General features: G+C 41.9%; 1 protein-coding gene across 4 annotated transcripts in view; it reads right to left on the bottom strand.

The window, feature by feature from the left end:
• Armc3 (armadillo repeat containing 3) overlaps nucleotides 1-19975 on the bottom strand; it is an 87455-nt gene that overhangs the window by 57390 nt on the left and 10090 nt on the right. For all 4 annotated transcript variants that reach the window (XM_037205997.1, XM_037205998.1, XM_037205996.1 and 1 more), the window contains exons 3-8: nucleotides 19189-19306; nucleotides 16448-16573; nucleotides 9760-9828; nucleotides 9103-9278; nucleotides 5643-5837; nucleotides 511-694 (exon numbers count right to left, since the gene is read on the bottom strand). In XM_037205997.1, the coding sequence (XP_037061892.1) occupies nucleotides 511-694; nucleotides 5643-5837; nucleotides 9103-9278; nucleotides 9760-9828; nucleotides 16448-16573; nucleotides 19189-19306 (868 nt within the window). The remainder of the gene's footprint in view (nucleotides 1-510; nucleotides 695-5642; nucleotides 5838-9102; nucleotides 9279-9759; nucleotides 9829-16447; nucleotides 16574-19188; nucleotides 19307-19975) is intronic.

Raw genomic sequence — 19975 nt, 5'->3', positions numbered from 1 at the left:
TGTGATTAATCACTCCTATTGCATAGACTTATGATAACACAGCTTGTCGCAGAAATGAAAACTGTATTATGTACATAGCACCAGCATATTGTTTTCTGCGGCTGTGTGACATGGCACTGTTGGCTTCTGGCTGAGACTCGACAGTCCTTGGATGTCACTTGGAGAGTGGATCTCTCAAAACAACACGTTCCGAATCACAGACACCATGTGTATTCTGTGTTATTCCAATTTCAGGAGAAATAAAGGCTTAAAGCTTAAATGAACTCATAATGAACTGCTTTTTAAAAATAGATGATGATTAAGTGGTATTAAGTTTGTAAATCCCCCGGACAAAGCAATCTGTAATTTAACTTGTTGACTGTGAGATGTTTGGGTTCTAACTATTATATATCGTGCTCTTCTCGGAGGGGTATTAAGGGCAGGCAGATGCTCTAGCATTTGTAAGTATTCATCAGAATTAAGAATGCAAGAGGAAACTGTGTGTTGAGATTATGTTAAGAGGACACATACGATCATAAGCCGCTTTAGCAATGGCTTTGGCTGCGTTCTTCTGGATGTCAGGAATGGTTGAGTTCTCTGCGAATGAGAGTAGTTTTTTGAGACCCCCTGTCTGCTGCAGCAGCACCATTGAGTCCATATCCTCCAGGCAGTTGGCTATCACTGCAAGCGCTTCTACGTGAAGGTCATTCAATTCCTAACGATAAAAACAAACACAACTTGAAAGTTGCCCTCTTGGTTGCTTTACAAGTTGCTACAACAAAATACTTGACCAAGGCAACTTAGGGAAGAAAGGCTTTATTCCAGCTTATGGTTCCAAGGGGGATACAATGCATCACCACCAGGAACATGAGGCTGGCCACTTACATTACATGGGCAGTCAGGGATAACAGCGAGAACAGGAAGTGGAACAAGGCTACAAACCCTCAAAGCCCGCCCTCAGTGATGTACTTCCTCTTGCAAGGTTCCACTCCTAAAGGTGGAACTTTTATGACCTTCCCAAACAGCATGACCATCTGGAGAACAAGTGTTTAAACACATGAGCCTATGGGGCACATTTCACAGTCAAACCACCACAATTGTGTTAAAGAAAATTTCTCTTCAGATTTTATCAAGAGAAAAAGTGGGACTCATCAGAACATAGTGTGATTAATTCTGTGTTGACAGAAGCCCAAGGAACCCAAAGTTCTTATCAACAACTCACCTCCCACTACTTGCCTCATCTTTTCCCATTTCTCTTACTTCAAAATGGTTTATGGATAAAATAATAAAGGAAATGTCCATTAATTACACTGAACTGAAATTGCTCGTATTATCTTCCACCAAACACACATCTAAAATCCCCAAAGGAAAAAAGCATAGATTTTGTTTGGCAGTACTGGGTATGGAACCAGCTTTGTCCATGCTGGGCACACTCTCTAACATTGAGTTATAACCTCCAAATCAATAAGCAAAGAAGAGATTTTCTATGTAAGGGCAAGTTGGGTTGCCAATCAAAGGAAAAGTATGTTTAGAAAATATGAGATCTTTTAGTGTATCTCTTGGTATTACCACACTGTGATTAAAGCCACCGGGAAAAGCAATGTGGTAGTCTGTTCAAAACTTATCCTGAATAACCAAGTGTGGTTGTGGTGGTATTGTGTTCCTCAAAATATTGTGTACTCTAATAAATTTATCTGGGGTCAGAGAACAGACAGCCACTAAATACAAAGGCTAGAAAATGGTGGCACTCACACCTTTAATCCTAGCATTCCAGAGATAGAAATCCCTCTGGATCTCTGTGAGTTCAAGGCCACATTGGAAATAGCCAAGCATGGTGACACACACCTTTAATCCCAGAAAGCCAGCCTTTAATCCCAGGGAGTGGTGATAGAAAGCAGGAAGATATATAAGGCGTGAGGACCAGAAACTAGAGGCAATTGGCTAGTTAAGCATGTGGCTGGTTAAGCTTCAGGCTTTCGAGCAGCACAGTTCAGCTGAGATTCATTCTGGATGAGGACTCAGAGGCTTCCAGTCTGAGGAAACAGGACCAGCTGAGGAATTGGCAAGGTGAGATAGCTGTGGCTTGTTCTGTCTCTGATCTATCAGCATTGACCCCAATAACTGGCCTCGGGTTTGATTTTATTAATAAGAACTTTTAAGATTCATGCTACATGTGGTAGTGCACAACGTAGTCACAGCAACTAGAAGGCAGAAGCAGGGTGACTGGTGCTAGTTCCAGGCCAGCTGGGGCTACACAATGAGCTGTTGTCCCACACGCACATGCACACGCACACGCACACGCACACGCACACTCACACTCACGCACGTGCGCACACACGCACACCCCGGAACCAAACAGGCAGGCAAACAAACTTACAATGACCTGATCCATTCTAGTGTTCAGTAATTAAGGTGAGTCATCTTACAAGTTAAGAGCTCTGCTCAAATGAGGCTTTTGTTGAGGGCCAAAGAACCTAGACCAGTGAAGGAGGTAGTGATGGGTGTCAGTCATGACCGTGGCACTAGTTAGAGCTATGAAAGCTGTAATTGCCCCAGTGTTTCTTCTTCATTTCAGTAGCAATGCTTGACTGACCATGGTCTGTTCGCATTTGTGTATTCTAAATACATGACTTCGTTTCTCACTCTCTTGTCTTCTTATCATACAATCTGAAATGGTCAACTGTAATGAAGGATTTGGTTTTCATTACTTTTACAACATAAGATTTAAGTTTCTGAAAGTTAAGAAGAATAAATGTCACTCATGGACTTTGTGCTCATTCTAGGGTAAGTGTGGTGAATTTTCTGCTGGACACAGGATGGTTGTTTTGTATTAGATCGATGTATGACTTTGTCCTTTTTTTTTTTTTTTTTTTGAAGAGTACAATTTAATTTTAACTTTAAAAATTACGAAGACAGAGCCCAGTGCAACAGCATATTCATTAACACAGCATAGACTCTAATGAGACAGATACATGTGGATTTCTGAATTAGAGGCTAGCCTGGTCTACATAGAGAGTTCCAGACTAGTCAGGATTATAAGTGAGACTGTCTAAAAAAAAAAAAAAAAACAAAACAAAACAAAACAGAAGACAGAAGTGAGGAACAAGGGGTGGGACCAAGTCAAACGAGCAGCTCAGACAAATAGGTAGACTACTCTACGTAAGTCTTCCTTAACACTGCTGTGCATTTTTTTTCCATGAAGAAATTTTGCACCAATTTTGAGAATTGAATTCTTTGTCATTTGTGCATTAAGAATATGTGGCAGGGGTCTAAGGAAACAGCTCAGTCAGTGAAGTGCTTGCCAGGCAAGCCTGTGGACCGGAGCACCGAATGCTTGTGATCCCCGCACCGGCGGTGCTGAGGCAGGAGGGTCCCTGGGGCTTGCTAGCCTGCCAGTCTAGCTGAATTGCCAGCTCCAGGGTCAGTGAGACATGCTATCTCAGAAAATAAGGCGGAGAGCAGTTGAAGAAGAGAGCTGACGCTAACCTCTGACCTCCACACACGTGTGCCTTCAGACATCACATACACACATGCAAAGACACACAAAACAGGTAAGCATGCATACACATAGAAAATATTGTAACTTGAATTATATATATTTTGTTTCTCCAAGGCTCATTCCTAGTACAGAGAAACATAGTTTTACTGAATTGACTTTTACCCTGTGACCTTGAGAAATCTACTTAACAGTTATTCTTCATCTAACTTAAGAAATCTACTTAACAAGTAGACTTTCCTGTTCTCTTTGGGTTTTCTGTCTTTCGAGTCTGTTAGTTTTTTGTAGCCTTTTTCTGTCTTGGCCTCATTACCCTAGTAAGGAGTTTGGGTGCATGGGAACATAAATGAATGATCCTCTGGGCTTTGTGCCTCAGCCTAGGTGGGGATGGGAGAGGAACTTTTATATTTTATTTTATATATTTTAGTATAATTTAAAAACTTCCAAATAAAATATACATATTAACTCTGAAAAATACTTCCCATATATTTGCACTTTCTGTGACTACAGACAAGTTATTTAACCTGTCAGCCTCATTTTTCTCATCTATAAAATGAGATGGAAGATGCAATAATTATTTATGATATGTAATAGTTGATATATACAATTATATAGCTATATATGTGATAACTATGATGTTATACAGAGTATATACACATATACAGATAAGATTTATATGTAATATATAGATACATTATGTATTATATAGTATCATATATAATGTTGTTTTATGGATTATCATACTTTGAAAGAAATAAGAAGGTAATAAAATCACATATGCAAAATTCCTGTACCACACCTATGACGGAATAGATCTTTCCATGCCATTACTTTTTTATTCCAAGAAGACAGGAGACAGAACTGTGACACTATCAGACAAAGCTACATTCATCCTGTGATTAATCAATTTCTACCTGTTGTTCACTGGGAAAAGTAACTTCTCTGGTTTACATATTCCATACATTTGAAATAATAGGATGAAATGACAGGACAAAATAATAGTACTGTTAGGAGTTCTATATAGTTCTAACAGTACTATACAGCCTACGGTACTGTTAGAGTTATGTAGTTCTAACAGTACTATACAGCCTACGGTACTGTTAGAGTTCTACATAGTTCTAACAGTACTATACAGCCTATGGTACTGTTAGAGTTCTACATAGTTCTAACAGAACTATACAGCCTACGGTACTGTTAGAGTTATGCAGTTCTAACAATACTATACAGCCTACGGTACTGTTAGAGTTCTGCATAGTTCTAACAGAACTATACAGCCTACGTACGGTACTGTTAGAGTTATGTAGTTCTAACAGTACTATACATCCTATAGTCATGTTAGAGTTCTACACCACAAATGTAAAATCCTGACACAGAACTATTGCACAGGGTGTCATGGAATCAGAGGTAGATGGATGTGGTAGGGAACAGGCTTGTAGTACTGAGACAGCTTTTAACATTGTACATTATTTTCTCAGTTATGTATCAAGATCTGAGGTCCATATATTTTTAGGAGAAAAATTGAATAATGGTTAGTCTGAAACTTAATAAATTATTACTCAACGAGACTTTAACCTCCTAGATTGGCCCTCTCTCCTTATTTTTGAAGAGGCATTAAGTAGAGTTTATTTGATAATGCATTGAAATGGAGGCCATGAATCTGAAATATACATATAGGCACTTGGCTCTGGAATTAATCCTGGAGATTCTTTCAGCATGAATCTGAGCCATGTCTATACAGCTAAATGGTCTTCAGCAAAGTGCTAGATCGGCATTGTGACTGGAAGATGTGGGTACACACTGACTCTTCAAGTGGGAGACAGCTTCCTTGTGAACCTTGTGGGAAGTGAGCAACTTCACCTCCAATGTTTCTCATTGTATTATGAGATAAATTGTCCTTCTTGCCTCATCCCACAGACAATCATGATGGATGGAGAGATTAAAAGGTTAATTCTAGGTGTTTCAGAAAAATCTTAAACTTTCAAAGCCATAAGGCTTATTTTCTATTAGTTCTTAATGTCCTCTACAACTAATCTGCTCCAAGCAGCCTAATAAAGTTTTCACAACCGTTAATGAATCACTCCTGTAAACTCTGCCTACTACAATTAAAAACATTCAGACTTTAGGACAACATCTCAGAGAGTTGCGTGGATGGGAATACTGCCGATACCTTGGTTTCTAGGATCTTGGAGAGCTGGTCCAGTCCTTGGTTGTCTTTCAGCATTGTCCGAGACTCCTTATCGCACGTGATAACACCCAAGGTTTTGAGAGCCAGCTGCTGGATAATTGGGTACTCCGACTTCAGGAGCTCTAACATTGGAGGGATTGGGTTTAGTTCGTGAAGTGAAGTCCGACACTGAAAATCCTGCCGTGAAATGCGAATGAGCACATTAATAATTTCTACAACAAAATGCAGTCTCAAGGGTGGAGAGTGTCTACTTTCTGGCAGAGAACATTATTATGGTATAATTTCTCCATTTTTAACTCCAGATTCCAAAATAACTTATAGACCAAAAAAAAAAAAAAAAAAAAAAAACCTCTTAAAGGACAGTAAAAAATTTTTTTTTTCTTTTTTTTTCCGAGACAGGGTTTCTCTGCGTAGCTTTGCGCCTTTCCTGGAGCTCACTTGGTAGCCCAGGCTGGCCTCGAACTCACAGAGATCCGCCTGGCTCTGCCTCCCGAGTGCTGGGATTAAAGGCGTGTGCCACCACTGCCCGGCAAAAAAATTTTATTGATGCTATCTATCACTTGCAGGATTTATGTTGCTGTAAACTTCTATAAAAATTATTACATTAAAATGTATACATAATACAACTCTTTTCACATGAATATACTGTTTCAAATAGTATTTTATGAAATAATGGCACGGATTCTCTATCTTTGAGGGGTTGTTTGTGAAACAACCTATAGCTGCACGCATCCACTGCTGTAGATAACCCTGTGTGTGCAAATTTACAGCAAAGTTTTTTCAAATACATGACCTTTAAGTGAAACCCTTAAGATCGCATAGAGTTGGTGTAGTCACATTCCTGCATGTGACGAACCAGATCTGGTAGTAGTAGCAGGGCGAGGAGTGTTGTATTGAATAGCGGAGAAAACTCTCAAAATTTATTACTAAATCATGATTTAAAAAAACCAAACTTGCCAGGCGGTGGTGGCACATGCCTGTAATTCCAGCACTTGGGAGGCAGAGGCAGATGATCTCTGTGAGTTTGAGGCCAGCCTAGTCTACAGAACTAGTCCAGGACAGGCTCCAAAGCTTACAGAGAAACCCTGTCTCGAAAACCGCCCCCCCCCCAAAAAAAACAACCCTCAAATGTGATTAAAATAGCACTGAAGGTGAAAAGGGGGGCTGGGGAAGTAACTCAATCAATCGAGTGTTTGCCACTTAGCCTGGGAAGATGAGTCTGGACCACCAGAACCCACATAAAGAAACCAGAGTGGCAGTGTGCCCATATTCCAACTCCAGGGAGACAAAGCAGGTGGATTCCCAGAACTCAGTGGCCAGCCAGCCTACTTTAATCATTGAGCTCCAGTTAGTGAGAGACCCTGCCTCAAAAAAATAAGGAAGAGGGTAATTGAAGAAAACTAGACGTTGATCTCTGGCCTCCACACTCACATGCACAGATGTGCACACACCAACATAAATGTGTATGTACAACAGACACACACATACACACACACACACACACACACACACACACACACACACACACGGAAAACTCCCACATTCAGCTTAGCCTTCCTTCCTTCATCTTTTACTTAACCTCTAAATGTTCAGCTTCTTCTAGGAATAAAAGTTACAGGTGGCCTTTAAAATCATGTCCGCAGGGACTCAGAATGTGACCACCTTTGGAAAGAGAGTCACTGCTGATGTAATTAGGCAAGACAGGGTCAACCTGGAGTATAGTCCTTAATGGTGTCCTTCTAAGGTAAAATTGATGTCCTCATGAGGATGGAGATGACAAAGGCAGAGACTAGACTGTTGGCTGCTAGCAAAAGCTGGGCAACTGAGGAATGGTTCTGCCCAGTCTCTGGAGGATGTCATATTAACACGGTAACTCTGAACCACCCAGCTTGTGGTATTTAGCTACAGCAGCCCTAATATCTTCTTAGTCTCCAATGCTTCTGTTATGAAGAACTGTAAAGGTTACACATCTTATTTTCACTTGAAATAAAAAGTAGAAAAATGCACCCACATGGAGTCCTGAGATTAAAACCACAAACCCACATATGGAAAGTTTTAAGTCGCTGAGTGAGTTGGATGGAGATTATTAATTGACAACTATGAATAATACAACATCATCCTGAGACAAGCTTGTGAGAGGTTTTCTAGATTAAGAGGTTCTCTAGCTTTTGAGATTATCTTGATTCTATTCGCTGATGTGGAAAGACCCATCTTGTCTGTGGGACCATTCCCTGGGCAGCAGATCCTGGACTATATGAAGTGGAGGATGTTAACTGAGCATGGGAATCCATTGCTTTGTGCTTCTGGACTGTGGATGTCACATGACCAGCTGCTGCAAGCTCCCGCCATCTTGACTTCCCTGCCAGGAAGGACTACACACTCTTGAATTACGAACGAGAACCAACTCTTTCTCCTTTAAACTGCTTTTTGTAAGGGTGTTTAATCCCAGCAACAGGAAAATAAACTGAGATGGTCGGGGAAAGCCCATTGGATCAGGGACAGCGGAAAGAGGCTGGGCTTCCTCCAGAGGATGTCTGTTTCAGGAGCATGAGGTGGTCACGTTGCAAGGACCACCTGAGGCCAAGAAGATTTTCTGAGTCTCTCTCCATCCCAGTGCCTAGATACTGTCTCTAGATTAGCCCTCTACCCTACCCCTCCTGCCTGTCTTAGGATTTCGGCTGACCTAAAGCTTATCATGCATGTTTGGTGGTTGTTAAGAAACCTGAGCAGGAAAAGCAGCAGAGACGGCTGGTAAGTCTTTCCAAACTGAACTGTTGTGGGTGAAAGCAGGGCACAGGGGCATCACAGTGAGGAGGAGAGTGGGAGTTATTTTCTATTATACGGAGAAGCAGCCTGACGAGATAGCATTTTGCTGTCATGAATAATGAATTGCACTGAGCAGACTCAGATGACAGGTTTTTTACTGATCAACAGTCCAAAGCTTTGGTCATTGACCAACTGGTCCTCCAAGCCCATCAGGACTGTCCCAGTGGCTTGTTTTTATGAATGAGGATTTCTGAAAAGAAGCTGTTTGCAAAGGCTGATGCTATCCCAGTAATGATATGCACAGGTTGGAACATTGCTGGTCTAGAGCCTAGTTACCTTATCTTGTGCTAGTTTTAGCCTACATGTCTGTGTATCATATGCACATAGTGCCCACAGAGACCAGAAGAGGGTATCAGATCCCCCCTGAACTGAAGTTAAAGATGGTTATAAGCAACCATGTGGGTGCTGGAAACGGATCCTGGGTCCACCAGAAGAGCAGCAAGTGTTCTTAACCTCTGAGCCATCTCTTCAGCCCAACCCCCACAATTGGTTTTTGTCCAAAGATTTTTTTAATGGTATTGAGGCTAAAACACAGAGCCTCCTGCATGTTAAGCAAGCACTTTAGCTCTGAGTTGTATCCTCTGCCACCAAAACACTGTTTAGAAGCAAACTTTACCTGTACCAAGTTGTAGATGCATTCAATCGAATTCTTCTTCACATCCGGGTCTGGGCTACTCAGCAGTCTGATGAGCGGCTCCAGTCCACCATGCTCAAATATCTGTACTTTCCCTGAGTACTCAATGGACATGTTTGCGAGGCAAAGACTTGCAAACTCATGGATTATCACTTCTTCTGTAGATCACAAACAAACAAGACAATGTGTTAGCTGTTTGCCTAAGCTCTACTTTGCAATAGGCTCTGAAGAGGGGTGTGATAATGACACACACTTGTGATCCTAGCTACTTGGCAGGCTGGGGCAGGAGGGTCTGGAGTTCCAGGGTTGTGGGATATATTGCAGTGTTGGTATACTCTCTGAACATATGCAAAGCCCTGGACTCAATTTTAGTACTACACACACACACACACACACACACACACACACACACACACACATACACACACACCCCACAAACACACAGAGGCTTTGGAATCCAAAGCTCCACAAATCTTGCTCATACCACACTTCCTGAAAAGAGAAAATTGAGCCATGGCTTGTAAGATTATAATGGCAACTCATAGTGGATGGCTCATAAGTTCTTTACAATATGTAGTTTAATAAATTGTAAAAAGAACTCAGTTCCATTTAGGAAATAAATGTAAGATGCAAAGTTACCTTCTGGAGCAAGCTGAGCAATAACAGAATTCATGACCTCTAACTCCCTCAACAACTTTTTAACATCACCTACAAAGGAAGAAACAAAATATGGATGTTTGTTAAAATAACAACGGTGATGTCTGGTAAGCATTTGCTCAGGAGTTAGGTGCTTGTATGATTTCGTGGGTAAGGATATTGAGACCTAAGCAGCAACAAGGAAGCAGCTGGATGAATGCCCAGGTCCGTTGACTCTGCGCGGACACCATCTAGCCTCTGCCTTTTGGTCAACACTACAAAGGATAACAGCCGCAGTGGCAGACCCAGAACACGTCAGAAAAGCTGACTTACAGTGTCCTGTACATGTTTATTATATTAAATTTTTGTTTTGAAATTCTTATACATGAGTGCTGTATTACATCATGTCCACCTTTCTCCCCCCTCCAGTTCCTTCCAGATCCCTACTCCTTCCAAATCCATGATCTTTTCTTCTTTCATTATTGTTGAAAGGGCTCTAATAGGCCCGAGCATGGCAAACATGGCTCTGGCAGGGCTTGCCCTTCCCCCATGCCCTCTGCCTTGCTGAAAACCATCAGAATACATTCCGAAAGCTAGCCACCAAGCTCTACTCCCTTATGTGGCCTCTTCTTCCTCCTGAGGCTGACTGCCAAGGTCCAGCTATCAAAGTATTGAAGTCCAGCAATCAAAAACCCCTTTTTGGTTCACCTAATTAACATGCCCAATCAAATGGCCTTCCCCCTCCCTTGTTCCCTTCCCTCTTGTCCTCTGTCTCCTGTCTTTGTCTCTTATTACCTGCCCTTTGTCCTTCTGGGCAAAGAAATCACCTTTGTGCTGAGAACTTGGTCTTGGGGTGTCTTGTGCCAATGCTGACACTTTCAATTTTTATTACCTCTTCTCTTTCTCTCTCTCTCTGTCTCTGTCTCTCTATCTCTGTCTCTCTGTCTCTGCCTCTCTCTCTGTCTGTCTCTGTCTCTCTGTCTCTGTCTCTCTCTCTCTGTGTCTGTCTCTGTCTCTCTGTCTCTGTCTCTGTGTGTGTGTGTGTACAATTTACTGTTACTCACATGTACATGTGTTTTAATCTGACTACGTGGGATTGTATAACCTAACCAGCTTGTCTGTGGAGAAAACAGATTCACCCCTCTCAGCATCATCTCATTCATCTAAGGGTGGAACCCCGTGACATTTCCTCCATCCACACTGGCACACCGACTCTTGTTGTCATTATGCAATATGTTTAGGAAACCTTATTGTCGAGATTTCGTCCGTGCCACCTCCCTGTCATGTCTAGAAGACCCTATTTTGAGTAGGTGTCTTGGTTTTCTGACTCATACTATCTTTCTGACCTCTTTTCCTTAGTTTCCCCAGAGCCTTAGCTTACATTGTAGATGCATCTGATCTATGGTCACTTATTCTCTCTATTTGGAAATTATTTTTAAGTTTGATTTTCATAAACTTGTGTAGAATGCAAACAATTATCCTAACATATTTTGACTGATATATCCTCATTGCTTACACTCCATTTAATTATTGGAGATGTCAAAAGTTCTTAGAGAGAAATGCACTGGGTTTTGAAGTTCACTTGTCTGTGCGTTCTGTTAAGCTAAGGCTAGCCAAGTACGTCCCTACTTCCTGCTGACTTAACTCCAGGTTTTTGTTTGTTTGCTTGCTTGCTTGTTTTTTGTTTTGTTTTGTTTTGTTTTGAGGAAAAAGGATACCTATTTCTTTAGTTTTGGAACATCTGGTTCATTTCCTTCACCTGTAAGGAAGATTAACCCCACTAGAACTAGAGGGAAGGTCACTGAAGAGAACTGTCTAGGATGAATTTGTCCTTATTACTTGCTGAATAGGTTTGGCATTCACTGAACACCCTTTCCTGAGGAATTCAGAGCTGTGGCTTTTCTTCAATGTGCTGATTTCTCTGTTTCTTTTGCAAGTGGCTGAAGGTGGAGCAAATAGACAGTAGCTTTTGTAGGTTCCAGGACCTGTAATGTCCCATGTGCTGTGTCGTGGGAAGCAGAGGTAGTCCTGAATGAATGTGTGTTGTTGAGGACCCCAATGTCTCAGGACCCCAGGGGAACTGACAAAGCCACTCCTGGGTCAGGCTCAGGGGATTGACAAAGCCTTTTCTAGGTCAGGCCCAGGGAAACAGCAAAGCCTTCCTCCGGCCCATGTGTGAATGTTGACAGAGTTTACAGAAAATGTTGGCTACAGTTTCCTAGAGACTGTTCCCTACAAAGCCCTTCTTCTGACACTGGCTAAGCCCTCTTCTCTGTGCTGTACATAATAAACTCACTGAGGTTCTGGGTTCTTTGGGTAGAACTTGCTGCCCTCCATCATAGTGAGTACAATGCCTCTGAGCCCAGTCTTTCCGTATGTCTGTCTGTCTGTCATTTCTTCCTTCCTGTATCAACTCAGTCAGGTGTCCAGCCCAAGCTGTGCTGGACACAGTAGGGGATGACATTTATGGTCCAACACCAGGTTTTAAAAAACATTTTCTCCACTAATTGACAGGTAACAGCCTTGGCATAATACTTAGATCCTTGCAAGGTTCTGGGAACCAAACTCCATGCACCCTGTCTCAGCAAGTGCTGTTCTCCTGATGCCAGTCGGCATGGTTGAGAATCATTTTTGTGACAACAGTAGCAAAATTCCTTATTTTTAGATGCTTGAAAAAAAAAACCCTACTATTTCTGGAATTTTAGATTTCCAAGCACTTCCCCCATATATATAAGACATCCCCACACTTCAAAATTTCTTGATGGGTCCCTGACCTTAAGGCAGACCATGGTGGTGCCTGGGGGCTCTCAATTGCTTCCTTTCTATGTGATTGGCAGTCACATGGAAAGCCCCTAGCTGTACGTCCCTTGTGGCCTCAGGTGGACATCTCACCTTGCTTTGCCAAAACAAGCTAAAAGTGTCTATCAGAGAGCCCCATTGCCATGAAATTTAGATCAAATGACCAGAGATGCACAAGAACCATCCCGGCGGTCCATGCAGTCTGCTGAGCCATCCTCTCTGCTTGATGGGTAATTCTAGTTCACTGCAGCTCTGTGAACCGGTGACCCAGCTGACAGACTTATTCTGCTTTTGCCACTAGATGGTTCAAATAATCTAATTCTTATTATTGATGTTAAATCAGAAAAAAAAAATACCAGACAAGCTGTTCTTTAAAGCACTGTAAACACAATATTAGTCTCGGCTCCTTCTTTTTCAACAGTGAAGTTCCTCAGTTAGGGCAACTGGACAGAAATTCTGACCTGTGCTGGGGCCAGGTGAACAGCATCTGGCTGAGCAGGGTGCCACCCATAATTTCTGGTCAAGGCAGATCTGCCAGTGACTTTAATGCCTGTTCTAACTTTATCAGATCTGTTTTGATTGCATTTACTTTTTAGACAGAACCTCACTATGCAGTCCCAGCAGAGCTAAAATTCATTATGGTGGCCAGGCCAAACTCACTGCAATTTCTCTGCCTCAGCCTCCCCATACTGACATTACAGGTGGGTACCACTATATCAAGCTTGATTACTGTCCCTAACACCGTATCTTGGTTTTACCATCTAATTTGTTCTTGACCTTCTACCAGTTTATAAAACCATCTTTCTCTGGTAGCTTTGGGTTTCTGGTGAACTCTCTGTAGCTGACTACATCCACTGCATCTGTAGCTGACTGCAACCACTGCATCTGTGGCTGACCACATCCACTGCATCTGTGACTGACCACATCCACTGCATCTGTAGCTGACTGCAACCACTGCATCTGTGGCTGACCACAACCACTGCATCTGTGGCTGACTACAACCATACCACCACTGCATCTGTGGCTGACTACCACCACTGCATCTGTGGCTGACTCCAACCACTGCATTTGTGGCTGACCACCACCACTGCATCTGTGACTGACTACAACCACTGCAACTGTGGCTGACCACAACCACTGCATCTGTGGCTGACACCACCACTGCATCTGTGGCTGACCACCACCACTGCATCTGTGGCTGACCACATCCACTGCATCTGTGGCTGACCACCACCACTGCATCTGTGGCTGACCACATCCACTGCATCTGTGGCTGACCACAACCACTGCTTCTGTGGCTGACCACCACCACTGCAGCTGTTGTGTGCTCTGGATGAATTAAACACAAACTGACAAAAGAAAGAAAACAGTGGCACTTGGGTTTTGGCCAAAATAGAAGGTCCAGTAAGGTAATTTCAGTGTCTTTTTTAATCACTCCAGCTTGGCATAGACACATAGCTCAGTAACTTCCAGAAGAGGGAAGAAGGAGGGATAGGAGAGGAAGGAGAGGAAGAAAATGGGGAGAGGAGGATATGAAAGAGAAGGGGAGGAGTAAGCAGAAGGAAAGGAGGAGGAAGAGAAAGTGGAAAAGGAGGAAGAGGAGAGGAAGGGAAAGGGGGAGGGGGAAGACAAACAGAAAAGGAGGAAGTAGAGGAGGAGGTTGTGAAAGGAGAGCTCTCTCTCACATGAAGTTCTAGCGCCAGCATCCAGTTGACACATCAATTTATCTGCCATGAGCACAGTTGTTCACTGAGTATGAAACCACAGGAAGGCACATGTTTCTAAAAGGCATCCGTTGTTGTTGTTATTGTTGTTGTTAGACACGTCAACAATGCTGCAGCTGAGCAGTGTGGAGGTGCATTCATCTACAGATTAGCCTGGAGCCATGACTCTCCTTAGGATCCAATGGCTACTTGCTCAACTTTCATCCAAGTTTTCTAGGACATGTGTGACAAGTGGACCTATAGCTGTGAACATGTTGATTCTTCCAAGAAAAGGAGACCTTGCCAAGCAGCTGGGGATGCCACCACGTGTTAGCCACATCATCAAATACAAATCTATCAATTCAAATCATTTTTTCATCTAATGGAATCAAAAGAAAGTCTTTCACTATACCACAGTTGTTCATCACACCAGACATGTATTCACGACCTGTCATCATTCTTCAGACAAGAGAGCCAGGCACTTACTGGGACCCTGAGGGCAGCGGTTCTGTCCCTACTGGATGAGCAGATGTGGTGTGTCCTCCTAGTACTGACCAAAAGCAGCTGATAGGGTGGGTTTTGGTCCTGGGAGCTCCCATAGAACCCCTCACTTAACACCCACATGTGGAAATACTTCCTTAAATTTTTAAAACATTTAATCATGTATGTCTGTGAGTGGATATGTGTGCGGGTATGTGTATGTGGGTGCAGATGCAAGAGGGCGCCAGAGGACATGGATTCCCCCTTAATCTGGAGCTATAGGCAATTATGAACCATCTAGTATGGGTGCTGGGAACCAAACTCCTGCCCTCTGCAAGAGCAGGATGCACTCTTTAGTGTTGACTCCATCTCTCCAGTCCCTAATTCTTAGTAATTAAGGTCACAAAATCCCCCTAGAAACCCATAAAATGCAATTTATATATATCCTGAACTGAGGGTTTTCAATGACAATTTGCAGTTTCTCAAGAAATAAATACCTTATGTATTAAATGATAGATGAATGAATGAAGAAGTAAGAGAAATAATAGAAATTAAGAAAAAAACAAACAGGAAAAAAGTCATTGAAAATGTTAATATCTGTGCATATCACATGTTGTCTAGAAAAACTGACAACTGGAGACAGAAAGGTAAGAACCATGATGTACCCTGTAGAGGCCATGGTAAGGGACAGAATGATGACCTTAGCCATATACTGTAACTGGGAGACTTGGGTTTATTTCTACTACCTTTGTTCCATGGTTGAATTCATTCTCTATTAAGAGTACTGTTGAATCTTTTTGTAGTTACAAAGATATTGGCTCAAAATACTTTTTGAAACTTTTGTAAGTTACAAAATTTGTGACCCTAAAACACAGAGAAGTGACTTATGTCTGGGCAAAGACATGTTGTGCACAAGTAGAGACTACTGTTGTTGGCACAGCTCTGTCAAACTTCTGTTTTGAAAAACAGAAGAGCATGTTTTAGCTAATACTATAGTACCACACTCCTAAATAAAAGAAAATATTTGAACCAAATCATACATCTGATTCAAGAGCATTCAACTTAATCAGTTTGAATTCAATATATACAACTAAAGTTTTTATACAAGCAATAGTTAGCAGTTTTAAAAAGTGAATTTATCCAAATCTTCTGTGGGCTTCATATACTAGAGAATTTGTGTGAAATATAACTGACATGTGTGCAGGAAAATTACACTATACTAACTCGAGGTGAGGGGAGAGAATCATCTTGAGAGATAATTTCTTTCCTAACCTGTTAGACTAGAATACCATCACTAACTTTGAGGTGAGATTTTTATACTTATGTCCACATCTGTTAAAAATCTATTAAAATAGGAAATCTGGGCTGCATAAATGGTTCAGTGCTCAAGAGCCCTTACTGCTCTTCCAGAGAACCTGAGTTTGGTTCCCAGCACCCACACTGGACAGCTCACAACTACCTGTAATTTCCGTTCTAGGAGATCCAACGCCCTCTTCTGGCCTCTATGGGCATTTGTACTCACATGCAGATACACACACATTAAACACGTCTTTTAAAACTATGAAATCATTTGTTACACTGTACTGCCTTTTTTTTTTTTTTTTTTTTTTTGCTGATGTTAAAGTTGGCTTAAATAAAATTTAGGCTAATCTCTTAAAGTTAACTTTGAAAGAAGGAGAACTTGTTCATTTCAAAACATTGTTACTCACTGTTGGAAGCCAGGATGCCAAAGATCATCGTAGCATTTCTTCTTACAATTTTGTCTTCATGGGTAAGCAGTTTGGTCAAGGGCTCCACAGCTCCAAGTTCAAGGAGAGTTGCTTTATTCTCCTCACCTGACACCACAGGTAAAACAAGACCATGCATGAATGCCTTCTGTCTCCTTGGAGCTCCACCTAGTGTTAGCCCAGAACAAACCTGGAGTTCCAGCGCCCTGGACATTCACTTCTCTCTCTATCACATAGGATAGAATCCCTTGACTAATCCTTCCAAGTTAAACAAATCTTGGACCCTTCACATGGAACTCAGTTGTTGTATCTAATTTGCTAATGTTTTCTTTACAAATTCCTCATCCATGTTTAAGAGACATACTGAGCTGAAGATTGCCTCGTTTTCTTTTTGGCCAGCTCACAGTTTCTGTTCGCTTTTTGTTATTGTTTTCTGTTCCATTAATTTCTTTTCAGATACCCATTATATTTATTACTGACTTTGAGTTTAATTTCTCCTTTACCATTGCTCTTTCTTAAAGAAGAAATGCAACTATTGGTTTGAAACTTCTAAAAATTGATCTTTGGGCAAATGAGTGTGTATTTAGCATGTGAGGGCACGCACATGGGCTCAAGTCAAAGAACAGATGGATGGCTTCTACCTGAGGGATGGCTTCCACCTGAGGGATGGCTTCTACCTGAGGGATCCAAACTCAGGGCAGAGCTTTTACCCACTGAGCCCCCTCCCTGACACTAACATGGTACAATAAATTTTTATCTAAACACCCATTTAACAGCAATCTATACATTTTTATAGATTACTTCAATTCTCACTTTTATCGCCCGTTTTCTTTCACTCATGAGTTACATAGGAGTGTGCTGCTTACTTTCTGAGTATTTAATGATTACCCAGAATATCTGGTATTATTGATTTCTGATGTGATTTCTCTGTGGTATGGAGATACATTTTTTGAGTAGCTTAGAGTCCCTTAAAGCTTGCTTCGTCCTGTTTTATGCCCCACAATGCAGTGTACTGAGGTAAGTATTCTGTAAGATACTCTTGAGAAATAATGTTCACTCCACAGTTCTTAAGCTCTGTCAATACTAGGTTAAATTCATCAGTATAGATAGTCAAATCTTCTGTATTCTTAGACTTGCAGTCTATTTATTCTTTCATTTAGGAGAAAAGGGTCTTGAATCCTCTCTCTGGGGAGTGTCTGTGGATGCTTACCCCTCCTCACAGTACCAGCTTTATTTGTTTGGAAGGTCCTATTTTAGGTCCATGGCTAGGGAAGATTTTCTTTAGCCCTTCGATTACTTGACCTCTTTATTATAATGAAATGACCTCTGGCTCCTTTTACTGTTTACTTTTCTTGTATTATTATAACCACTCCAGGTTTATTTTGATTAGTCTTTTCATGAGATATCTCTTTTCATCTTTTATTTGAGCCTTTACATTCTAAGTGTCTTTCTTGAAGGCAGCATGTAATTTGCTTTTGATTTTTAATTCAATAAAACAATCTCTCCCTGTTGTTAAGTTTTATTTTAATGGAATTTTATTCAGCTGTAAAGGAAGATGAAACTATAAAATTAACATGAAAATGGACAGAACCAGGAAACCTTAAGTGAAGTAAGCCAGGCTCAGATGCCCTCTCTCTCCTTCATGGACTGTAGCTTCTAACTGTTAAAGGAGTACATCCAAGGGGGAGGAACTATGGGTAAAGACAAGTGCTGTGGGATGTTCTGTATGGCAAATGTGTTGCTCTGATTGGTTAGTAAATAAAACACTGATTGGCCAGTAGTCAGGCAGGAGGAAGTATAGGTGGGACAAGGAGGAGAATAATTCTGGGAAGTGGAAGGCTGAGTGAGAGACACTGCCAGCCGCCACCATGACAAGCCACATGTGAAGATGCCGGTAAGCCATAAGCCATAAGCAAGGTATAGATTTATAGAAATGGGTTAATTTAAGATATAAGAACACTTAGCAAGAAGCCTGCTGCGGCCATACAGTTTGTAAGCAATATAAGTCTCTGTGTTTAATTGGTTGGGTCTGAGCGGCTGTGGGACTGGCGGGTGAGAGAGATTTGTCCTGACTGTGGACCAGGCAGGAAAACTCTAGCTACAGACAAGGAAACCAGGAAAGGGCCATTGAGACTGCACAAATGGAGGTCTAAGGGAGGGGGATGGGAGGCAACAGAACAAAGTGGAAATGGGGACTACTGGGGGTGAAAGGCTACTGTATGGAAGAGAGCATGGAGATGGGGTGGTGGCAGCCTTGACATTAACTCTTCTTATCACTACTGTTTGTACACAGGGATATTTATTTTATACTTTGGGTTATGATCCAATGCAAGTTTATCTTACTGCTCAAATGGTGGCTCTTTTTGCTTCTGTGGCATTTATTCTTCTTGGTTGATTAAATAAATGAGTGAGTGACCAAGCGAGTGAATAAGAGATGGGAAAGACAAGGGTATTTACTATGTACCCAGGCTCGCTTTCCGCCTACAACCCTCCTGCCTCTACCTCCCAAATCCCGAGATGACAAGCATGTGCCACCATGCCCGACTCCTGGTCTAGATGACTGTTCTGTGCTGTGACTGACCCTTGGAACCCAAGGAAAGCACACTGCCTTCAAGTGGGCACTGATGTCATTCACACGGGAAGTAACCTACAGACAAGTGAAGAAATGCCTGGTATGTAGTAAATAGGAATGAGATAGGAAGATAAACTGAAAAGATCCAAACCTTTCAAAGCAAATTTATAAATGGCTTCGCAAGCTTTGGCTAAAATCTCCTCCTCTGGAGAGTTGAGCATCAGCACCACGGTGGCTGCTTTTTTGCTTTCAATTGTGAGTGGGTCGAACTGAAAAGCAAAACGAAGAGTAATTTGGTTCATTCGTAATTCCTAAATGTCACATAAAAAGGAACAGTGGCTTAAAACTGAAAGAGGCCACAATCCTGCAAAAGGATGTGGTCATGGCACCGTAGGCGAACTGGAATGTTCCTATTTCAGAAAGAAATCCCTGGAGCTAAAGAGATAGCTCAGTGGTTAAGAGTACTGGCTGCTCTTCCAGAGGACCCAGGTTCAGTTCCCAGCACCCACATGGTGGCTCACAACCTCTGCAATTCCAGTTTCCAGGGGTCTGATGTTTTCTTCTGGCCTCTGTGGGCACCGCATGTATGTGGTGTACAGACACACGTACAAGTGGAACACCTATACACACAGAATAAAATGAAAGAAAAAGTCTTAAAGACCACCGCAGCCCTCTGATTCCCAGAGGGCCGTGGGAAGGGGAGAGACAGTTACAGATGCGGATTCTCAGCTTGACTCAGACAAGTTGCTGAAGCTTCTAGAAGGCTTCTTCCTTCTTCTGTGTTCTAGGGATAAAAGCACATATCTGGAGTAATCAAGGGAGGGCTAGGGAGGTTATGACGAAGCACTTAGCCCATTGTCTGGCACATCACACACATGCTCACTGAAATAAATATGTATTATTGTTATCCTGGGCCCTCATACAAGAATCCTTGAGTA

Source organism: Peromyscus leucopus, chromosome 5 (assembly GCF_004664715.2).
Source record: "Peromyscus leucopus breed LL Stock chromosome 5, UCI_PerLeu_2.1, whole genome shotgun sequence".
NCBI lineage: Eukaryota > Metazoa > Chordata > Mammalia > Rodentia > Cricetidae > Peromyscus > Peromyscus leucopus.
This window is presented reverse-complemented; position numbering and strand designations above follow the sequence as displayed.